The 11,397-nt window shown below is 41.3% G+C and overlaps 1 protein-coding gene and 1 pseudogene across 1 annotated transcript; one reads left to right on the forward strand and one right to left on the reverse strand.

The window, feature by feature from the left end:
* The first annotated feature begins 1,102 nt into the window (after positions 1 to 1,102).
* LOC102709885 (UPF0481 protein At3g47200-like) lies at positions 1,103 to 3,824 on the forward strand. Its single transcript, XM_006663437.1, has 2 exons — positions 1,103 to 1,741; positions 3,087 to 3,824. Exons 1-2 carry the CDS (start codon positions 1,103 to 1,105, stop codon positions 3,822 to 3,824), a joined length of 1,377 nt encoding a protein of 458 aa, XP_006663500.1.
* A 5,946-nt stretch (positions 3,825 to 9,770) lies between these two features.
* On the reverse strand, positions 9,771 to 11,397 carry LOC102710164 (annotated as a pseudogene).

Consider the following 11,397-nt stretch of genomic DNA (forward strand, 5'->3'; position numbering starts at 1 on the left):
TGCTCAAGATTACAAACCCAACACCTAATCTTCATTTTCAGATATTCAAGGCCTGGTGGACACACGTTAGAATTCTCAGTTTGGACAAAAAGCACAACACTGGTATGTCTTGGACCTCTTCTTTTTCAGCTGCAGATCTTAACAGGAGACCACTCAACATAAGATGGATCAAGAGAGAAGCAAACAAAATGGCTAGCTACCTTTCAAGGAAACAAAGAGATACAACAAACTCTTCTAGAGCTCAAGACTTTTGTCACAACAACAATGATTTGTGTTACTCTCCTACATGTCCGATTATGGACAGTCTACTAATGTACCCCAATGGGAGATGAAAACATATATAATGTACCCCAATGTAATATGTTTTTAATTCCAATTCTAGACCAGCTGGAGTGATTTATTCGAGTGAACTCATGGACTCAGGATTAGATCGTCTTGATCTTAAAGGACATGTCCCTAGGCGGCATAATATATTGTAGCTGCACCGGCTGATAAGCCGGGTCAACCATATGTGAGAGTGTCTCAACTCTCAAGAGCAAAGGTCAGTATTTCTTTTGAACAAAAATCGTCGTTGGCCTTGCTGTGCGTGCGAGAAACTAATTAAATTGAGGACGTACCGTGATCGAAGTCGTTGGCCTTGCCCGTGTATATAGGGAGTGGATTTTAAACCCTCGAGAGGGCATTTCCTCGTTTATTGCATGCTATCTAAATAGTCATAATAAAAAAATCTGAAAAAAATGTGAAAATAGATACTGTAAGTATATGTATACTATTCAGAGTTTAATTTGTTATTTTTATTGTGGACTGTATTGTATGTTTATGTAGTGATATATATTATGTTAATCTATCTTCATATTTTTTTTATATTTTTAATGACTATTTGGATAGCATGTAATAAATGAGAGTATATCCCCTCGAGAGTTTAGAATACTTTCCTGTGTATATATGCAGCCGGAAAGAAGCCATAGCTATAGGTAGCAACTCTTATCTTATCTGAATTTTTGATACTACTATTGCCAGCTCTAACTAGTAGCCAGTACGTAGTTTAGCTAGTTCGCACGAAAAAATAAAGAGATCAGTTTATCAGTAGTGAACTGATCGAATGGGTGAGGAAGCACCAAACGGAGGAGCAGACAACGATCATTGCAGGCATGACAGCAGCACCAGCTGGGTGCTAGAGATGGAGAAGCTCGTGGGCACCGGATCGGAGAAGGCGGCGGTGGTGGACGAGGAGCAATGGATGGAGCAGTCCATCTACCGGGTGCCGGAGTGGATCAAGAGCATGCACCGCACGGAGGCCTACGAGCCGCGGATGGTGGCGCTGGGCCCGCTCCACCACGGCGAGCCCAGGCTGCTGCCCATGGAGGAGCACAAGCGCCGGGCAACGCTGCACCTGGTCCGGCGCAGCGGGAGGCCCCTACGACGGCTGGTCGACGCCGTCGAGCAGGTGGCGGAGGATCTGCGGGCAGCATACGGCCGGGACCTAGGCGAGCAATGGCGTGGAGACGAGAAGAACAAGGCGCGGTTCGTGGAGGTGATGCTCACCGACGGCTGCTTCTTGCTGGAGCTGATCCAGATGTGCGATGGTCGGTTCGATTACCTGTCGCATGATCCGGTGTTTGGTACTCACGGAAGAGTGTACGTGTGGCCTGTTGTTCAGTCCGACATGCTCGTGTTAGAGAACCAGCTGCCTCTGCTCCTCCTCAAGAGGCTCTTAGCTGTTCTTCTAGACATACCTCCGGTATGAGACTACTGATCTTTTTTTTTTTTTTGAGACTACTGATCTTGGTTATGTGCCATTTTCTTTTCTTTTCTTTTCTTGCCTTAATTTTGCGATGCCTTTTGTTATAAAATCTGACACCGAAACGACAGTCGGAAATAGTCCCATATTAGAAGATTAGAAACTCAAAAGCACTAGCTTTTGGGGTGTATCACGTCAGTATAAAATCTCAAAAGCACATAATATAGATACAACCTTTATAAGATGACAGCTAGACATAATATTTTGGTAACCCCACGAAACGGATTACAACCGTTCCTACCAGATCTAACGTAAGTACGTAAAGTCTATTGGGATATCAATGACCTTCGATCGGTATCACTGGTCAATCGTTTCCTTTATTTAAAAGAGGGTCTAGAATATAGGTTAATTTATTATTATCCCAATACCAAGTTAATAAATAGTGTTCATAGCAGGAGCTTTTTTTACCATCCTTACAAAAATAACTTGAGGTATCACCATTTTTACTGTGAGCTTTTTTATCATCATTGAAAAAATATTTTAAAGTATCATACTTTTTATACTTTTTAGTATAAAAAGTATAGTACCTTAAAGTACATTGTACCTTAAGGTATCAAAAATCTGTACTAAAATTATTAGTACTTTGGGATACTTTTTAAGATAATAAAATAACCCTTTTAGTGTAAAAAATATGGTACCTTGAGGTACTAGATACCTTAAGATACTTAGCATAATAAAAAATCCCTTGTAGCAAATGCAATAGCAGTAGCTGATCTCTGCCACCATCTATATTTACAGGATATAAAAAACCAAACATAGCGTATTGAAATAAACTTAGTGACCACTATAATGCTTAGCGACCACTATAGTACCCTGCTTTATGCTTTTTTAGGCGGCTAATATACTTAAGCAATGTTCTTCATAGATGAATATGAGAACTTAGAATTGTGTAACTTTTTAGTATCTTATTTGTTTGTTTATGTTATTTAAATTATCAAATGTATTAGTAATTAAGTCTGTACCCTAACCTTTCGAATTTTAGGTGAAAATTGGTGTTGGTATGGATATATAATAATATAAATTTACAGTTAATGTTTTTGGATTTCACTATTATATTGGAACACCCGCTACCCACAATCTGCTACCAAGACACTAATCTACTGCGTACTATATATTTCTTAGCTTGTCTAACAATACATATTCCACATAAACTCTAACATTTTTACCGCTAACTTAATTTTCTAATATACTAAACACCATTATTTGCCATCTTCATTAATTTAGGGACACATGAATCTGTCATCAATACTACTAGTGGCACTGATCATGTAGAGATGGGTTTCAGGTTGTCGAGTTAGATCGGGTTATCAACCATATGGTCCTCCAGTTTCTCGGACGGAAGCTTGAAGAAGATCTGCTGCAGGATGTACCACTTGGGCTCCACCCTCTGGACATCTTCCACACAAGCCTTGTGTATGCGAAGGGCGCCCACGAGGCCCGCAAGCCACTGCACGATTGCTACAAGTATGAAATCATGCCTACGGCGATCAAGATCCACGAGGCCGGCATCAAGATCAGAAGCAGCAAGACAGACAACCTCCTCGACATCCACTTCGAGCACGGCGTGCTGAGCATGCCCTCGCTGGTCGTGGATGACGACACCGAGCGCACCTTCTTCAACCTGATGGCGTTCGAGCGGCTGCACGTCAGTTCCGGCAACGTCCTGACGAACTACGTGATCTTCTTGGACAACATCATCGAGTCGGCCATGGATGTGGAGATGCTGAGCTCTAAGGGGGTCCTCCGGAACATGCTGGGCTGCGACAAGGAGACGGCGAAGCTGTTCAATGGCACCTTATCCAAGGGAGCCGTGCTAGGCTCAAGCCGCCAACTCCACACGGTGCAATGGAAAGTGTACAGACACTGCAGGAGGCCATGGAACAAGTGGCGGGCCAGCCTCATACGCACCTATTTCAGGAATCCCTGGGCATTCATCTCTCTCGTTGCTGCTGCCATCTTGCTTACTGCTACCATCTTCCAGACCGTCTACACCATTGTGCCGTTCTACAAAAGCAAGCCATGACAAGACGGCAGCTGCTTCATCTATGTATCACCCGCAAATAAACGTCTTTCATGTAGCTAGCACAAAAAGGTTAATCCCTATTGATTCACATTCTCTCGGCACAGCTGCACCCGCCACAACTGCCTTCCACCTCACAGGCCATGTTGGCAATGGTAGGGAGGCAACACTGGCAAATCTCGTCGATGACGATGGGAAACTCACGAGAGCAGCAAGACTACGACAGAAGCAGGGCAACAATGTTGTAGTGTCCTAGTGTGGTCGGATAGGCAGGGCGTTCTCCAAGGAGAGAGCCGAGGCAAGACGGCCGCCACCGGCCTCCGCTATAGCCTTTGATGTGATTATGTCACCTGAGTTAGTAGATGTGTGTTCACTAGCACACAACCATCCATCAGTAACACCTCATCTATAACGGTTCAAATATAGCTGTTATACATAGATGAAGGGAGCGGCCAGCCCCATGTAAGAAAACTTCTTAGTGACACTTCATAACTCAAATCAGTGACGTGTTTTTCCGTGTCACTAAATTTACCTCCCGCCAACTCTTCAGCCTCCCATTCAGTGTCTCCCTCGACCTCGAAGCAATGATTCAACAAATTATCAACCGTCGGAACCAATGGTGTGGTTTTTCTTGAGTTAAACAAGGTTCATCAACTAGATCCAAAGACGAGACACATTATTCTTTGCTTTAGCTTCATCATTCCGGAAGAGCGATGCAATATCCCCTTTCCTCTTCATGTTTTATCTAAATAAAAATAGTCCAATATAAATCCTATAGTAACAATTAACAAGCAAATAATGAGTGAACCATTAACCATATCTATTATCTAAGAGAGAGAGATTGAGTTGGCCGAGCTAGCACTCAGGCTCACAGCACAGCAATCCACTAAGCCAGCTTTTCCGCAAGGGGCAACAATCCCATCACACTTTCCAGACAAATAGACAAGAACTGAGCTCCTACAGCTTTATACTCTCTTCGTTTCACAGCACAATACTTTATAGTGTTGTTTAGATTTATATGGATACTAATGAATTTATACATATATATAAATTATATACATTCATTAATTGATAAATTTAAATAAGGTTAGAAAGTCTTACAATATGAAACAGAGGTAATACTATTTTATTTTGTCTTCAACCATCTTTTTATGACATGATTTATACTATGAATTCTTTCTTAATTTTTATAGAAAATAACGTAATCCTTATGTTATGGAACAGAGCAAGGCCGTATTCTTTCTTCACATTATTCTTAGTTTTTCCTTGGTTTGTACGACACTTTCTTATGTGCTAAATTATATGTTTTTTATAAAATATTTTATATATAAGTTTATTATCTTACCTTCTAAACTAGATTTCTGACTTTTGTAATACTTATTACAATTACATGAACTATTAGGGCATGTACAACAGTACGGCTGTTATGTATTTGATATATACAGACAACCAAATAGATAACTTATAGAATATGTGGTCTATTTAGTTATCTGCAGTATATTTAATATTTTATTTTTTATGTTTTGTATTTGTTGCATGCAATCAATGCACGAAATATTTCTCTAGAAAAAGATTATATACAACTTGGGAGCATGTGTCCAAGCAGTAGACGAACGAAGAGACGATGATCCAGTTTTTTTGAGTTAATGATGTCACGTAGGGTGGCTAATCTGATATGTACGTATATAAACTGCTATTGTCTGACTACTGTATATGGCCTTAAAAATTAAAAAGTAATGAGTTAGAAAAGAACTGATCCAACGTATTGTGATGTTCTTACCGTGCCAGACTGCGAGAAAATAATCAACGACCTGACGGAGACCGAGGTCATGCTCGGATCTCTATGGTGCCTAAGGAATCACACAGCCAGCTAGCACCTAGCATGCAGTGCCGACCAAAGCAGGAAATCGAATAAGGTATAATTTGGCATTACATACTGTCAATCAAACAATAAAAAGATTTAAATAAGCTCTTTTACAGTGCTCCAACTTACCTCTCTAGGGGTAAGAGCTCAAATAAATCTTAGCCATTGATCGATCATCTATCCATTTTCTTCAAAAAAAAGCATTTTATTTATCTCAAATACAAGGCCACCATGCAAGAAGGGAAAGAAACCGACACGGTTAATTGTTCTTTCCAAACTTAATACATAATTAGTCATGTATGCCAACAATCAGGGACACTAATTTGGCACTAGATACCCATCATTTAATAATTTACGTGTAATTAAGTTTAAATGCCAACTTTGTCATATTTGATATCACACTTAAATAAAAATAAAATATAAACCTAGATACCACAAAATTAAATTAAATTTCATGAGTAACTTTGTAAACACTATGTTTTTTACATCGATTTACAATTAAGTTATGCAATATTCATTCTGAATTTCACATGTTTGAAATATTAGTGCCTTAATGCCTTTCATTGAAATTAACTGGAACATTATATTTTAAGTTTAGAGATGGTAGCCGTGAGTTTGATTTACAAATATTTACTTACGTCGTTAACCTGCTTGTTCTTAATGGCACATGCAACATAAATACTTTCTTTATGAAGTCTTACCTCTAGCAAGGTAAGACACCATATTACCCGTTGGATCAAACACCAACGAACGGTCCGCTATACTTGGAGCACCTTAAAAAAATCTGAGCATAACAAGATAATATACATTCTTTTGAAATAAAACCAGGGAGTAAGGTTATAGTTTACAAGAAGAACTGACTATGTATTATGACGGCAGCTCAAATCACCAAATGGATTAATGCCATCTGTACACATGGCAAAGCGCATGTTTTTTGGGTCCTCTAAGAATTCGTGGTAAATCCTATCGATTCTCCGCCACTGTACTGAATTTGCTAGGTGTCTTAGCTTGCTATCAGCTTTCTGTTCTTTGTCATGCCAACGCACTAGCTTTGCTTATTCCTTATTCGCAAATGTTCTCTTCATACACTTTGTAATTAGGAGATACCACACAACCTTTGTAGGTCCTCCCCTCTTTGACTTACTTCCTTCACCTCCACTTTTTGCTCGTCAATATCTATAAGCCCCACATACAGGGCAAGCATCTAAATCAGTATATTGCTTCTAATACAAAATACAGTCGTTCGGACAAGCATGAATTCTTCTGACTTCCAGGCCCAACGGACATAACACTTGCTTAGCTTCGTATGTCGTTTGCAGTAGTTTGTTCCCCTCTGGCAACATGTCCTTTAACAACTCAAGAAGTTATGTAAAACTCTTGTCGGACTATCCATTACTTGCCTTAAGTTTTATGAGTTCCAAGACGCATGACAACTTGTTGTGCTTCGACTTACATCCATCATACAAGGGTATCTGACAATCTTCCACCAACTTACTAAACTTCTCAAAGTCTCTGTCTTTGTCATTTGTGTCTTCAACAGCATTTTAGATAGACATTCATTGTCTAAATCAATGGTATCTCCGTCTAACGGAGAAGGTACAAACATGCTTTCTCGAGCTGCGGTGACGTTCACTGTATTTTGATCCAACACTTCTTCATCAGCTTCAACAGCAGGTGCCTCTTGCTCTCCATGCTTGCTCGAACATGTATAATACTCCATGAATCATCTCCTTATCAAATGAGAATGCACTTCTGAACTATTAGGGACCATCTTTTCATTCCTGCAGTCGTTACATGGATAGGATATGTACAGGCTCATCCTACTTTTCCTGTCATTGTCCGCAAATTTAAATTTGACAAATTCAGTGACCCCCTCTATACTCTGTGGATGAACAATAAACATGGTACATCCACCTCCGATCCATCTGCAATCAATAACATAGAAAAATATTATATGATGTTTGATTGAAAAAATATTATATAATCAATAACATGGTACATTTAACTATGTAGTTTTTACCTTCAATTTCTGCAAAAATTCACCCCCCTTGCCCTCCCAACCAAATTATGAACAGTGCACTGATAGAGATAGAGAACAGTTGGCAGTTGGGGATATTTATAGCACCAACTTAACTCAAATGGGCTTGAACTTACACCTTAGACGAGCTTATAGAAATACCCGTCACAGGTGATGGGATGTCACCTGTGACGGTGTGCAACTGGAAAAGCTGTCACAGGTGACGGTATACCAGTAACGATTTAAGGTGTGCGGCTCATCACAGGTGATGGGATTTCACCTGTGACGGCTTTCCATGTTGGCCCGTCAGTGGTTTCCATCACCAATGACGGGCCACTACCAGGCCGTGTTCAGGCCGCAGCCGGATGGCCCACTTGTGACGGCTAACATTACGACCTATCAAAGGTGATGGATACCATTGACCGGGCCATCGGCCTGTCAGTGGTACGTCGTCATAGGTGTGGGGTTCTGGTGTAGTGACATGGGTGGAATGCTAGACTCGAGTTTCGTAGAATGTACACTCGGCTAGGATTTGGTTTGTGGGGGAAAGGTGCATGTAGAGATTTTGGGTGTAACAACCCTTGCCTCCAAAATCCGTGTTAGTCCGTATTACACATTTAGCGGACTCACATTCGTATAGTATCCCGCTTATACTTTCGTCCTCGCATCATGTAAAAGGGTTAATCCAAGGATATCATGGTTGGAGCACTAAGGCTTATAAGCAGATCCTTACCCACCTAAACTTATAAGGTGATACTAAACCATCACTACACATCCATTTTTGAGCCACATGGACCAAACCCACGCTATTACTTGGCTTCAACCGAGTTGGGTGTTACAATGTGTCAATCCCATAGCCAAGCCCTCTGAATATATAGAGTTTCTAACCAAACCGCTTGTACCCACTAGGAACTCTATTCTAATCCCTATTTGAACTGAGTTCATATTTGAATCTCTACTTGAATATGTCGTTACAACCTACCAAGTGTGTGGCTACCCAAAACATATTTTCGGTCCACATGTCAACGTCGGTCCCTGCCAGGACATACTAATCCCCCGAGTGTACATAAATATCATATCGGTTGAATGATATCAATTAAGCTTGAGGCGAGATGTATGTTATTCTTTCAATACCTTAATCACTCTCTCGATCCTTTATTAGATTATTCAATCTATGATTAACTTATAAATTACCCAGCATAGCCATGGATTTATTTAATCTATTACATCAAGAGGTCCAGATATATCTCTATAATTTTAATGGGAAAAATCTCATCTTAATCATTTGCATCTCACTACATGTGTCATGATGAGCACAAAGACTAATTTTACAATTATCCAATTATGGAGCAGCGTTTGATAGTTCCTAAGTGAGCCGTTGTACAAGTTAGAAATGATGATAATCTTATATTTAAGAATCCTACACTAATATTACCATAGACCGACTCATAAAAGATTAGGTATAGCTCTTGGTGTGTCCTACGGTGGATCTATCCATTAACATGTACTCCAATATGTACTGTCCACGTTATTGATTTGATTTCTCCATACGTGATGCATGAGACATGATCACCGATCAATATTTAAGATGATCTTATAATCATATCTGTTCCATATATAATATAATAAGATATCATTTAGAATAAGCAACATATCACACAAAGAGACTTATGAATAAGTCACATATTCATTGACCATAATAAATTAACTATTTAATGAAAAAGAATATAAATTTATTATATTATATTATATTATAAACATGATATGTGATACATTCATCTCTATGATTGCCCCTAGGATATATGTCACTAACTCCGGTTCCTTATTAAAGATAGTAAAAAGCCTGTCAGACAAATATGCAATTTTGTTCTCCCCGCACAGACGTGGTCCGTGCATGGGCGCGGACAGTTTGGAGGAAAATTGGTTACCCAAACTGGTAGAGCACAAGAAGCAAATTTAACAGGAATACATACATGAAAATTCGGAAACCAAATTGCATAAGCATAACAGTATATCTGACCAAGTTGCAAGATTGACCATATACCAAGATGGTGCAGTAGTGGCACAATTACTTATTCGTGTAGAAGGGCATAACAGTGTAGACAGTCTGCATGAGGGTTCCAAAAAGCAAGAGGAATGCCGCGACGAGTGAGATGAACACCCATGGGTTGCTCAAGTAGTTGTGTAGAAAGTTAGCCCGCCACTTGTTCCACGGCTTCTTGCAGTGAACATTCACCCCGTGCAACACATTCCAGAGGCTGCTGTCTGGGCTCATCACTGCTCCTTTTGTTAGTGCCTTGTTGATCATATCGGCCACCATGTCATCGCTGCCTAAACCGTTCTTGATGATCCCTTTGGATCTCAAGAGCGCCACATCCTTAGCGGTGTCGACGAGAAGGTCCATGAAGACCACGAAGGCCGTCACGTAATTCCCAGAGCCAGGGTGCAGCCGCTCAAACGCCATTAGATTGAGGAATATGCGCTCAGCATTGTCGTACAAGATGATCTTAGGGATCTTTAGGACACCGTCTTTGAAGGTGACCCCCCATCCAAATCCCTTTACCGTACTCATCTCAAAATGTATTCCTGCCTCATGGAGTTCTGCCGCAGAAGGCATGACAGCTTCTGTGGTACACTCTGGGTGGTTGCAATAGGTACCCTTGATGCTTGTATGAAGAACATCAAGAGGATGAAGGCCCAGGTGATCATAATTGACACGCATTCCGTAGGTGACAGTTGAGCAAAGAGAAAATAGCACCCAATTGTTTATCTGTCGCTCACTCTGTGGCCATCAATTGTCAGGTAACACGCAGGAAACATTATTAACGTCTAAAAAATGCTCACAAAATAAATAAAAGAATAATAGGCATGCTCGATATCGATCGGCCACTCCTCGTGTTCATGAGTACCTGAAAATAGTCTGGATATGCAACATCCATAAGTTTCTTGAGAAGGAGAAGTGGCAGCTGGTTCTCTATCAACACCACGTCAGCTCTGATACCGTTGAACAAGTATAAGCCGCCGTGGTCGCCGAAGACAGGGTCGTCCGATTCGAAGTCCTTGTTGGCACTCTCCCCGTGCTGAAAAACACTGCCCATCTCCATCAAGAAGCAGCCGTCCTTGATCATCAGCTCCACGAAGCACGTACCATGGTACCATCTCTCGTCCAGGTTTTCGTACGCGTCCTGGAGCTGCTCCTTTATCTCCTCGACGGCAGCGATGAGCTGCTGCAGTGGCCTCCCACTCCTCCTGACGACTTGCGCCACCGCACGGCCCTCCATCGGCGACAGCGCGGGATCGCCGTGGTGGAAAGGCCCCAGCAACACCACCTGCGGCCAAGGGTGATAATGAGCCAATGCGTTTGGGTTCTCTCGCAACCCTATTGAACCCTTAAAAAATTTTTAGTTTAAAGCTCCGTACAATTTTATTTTCAACTTACGAAATTAATCGTTAAATTTTATAGTAAAAAAATTAAGCCCATTCTCATCCCTACCTGCGGCCTGTAGGCGTTGGGGTTCGTCGTGCTCTTGATGTGCTCCGGCACCCCGGTAGATGGAGTGCCGCTTCGAACCCCGTGGAGCCGACGAGCTACCGCCGGCTTGGCCGCCGATGTACGTCTCGATCTCGACGACCCAGCTAGGGCTGGCCGTCGCCTCGATGCCCATGGATGAGCCGGAGCCTGATGAGCTCAACAT

This window comes from Oryza brachyantha, chromosome 11 (genome assembly GCF_000231095.2).
Source record: "Oryza brachyantha chromosome 11, ObraRS2, whole genome shotgun sequence".
NCBI lineage: Eukaryota > Viridiplantae > Streptophyta > Magnoliopsida > Poales > Poaceae > Oryza > Oryza brachyantha.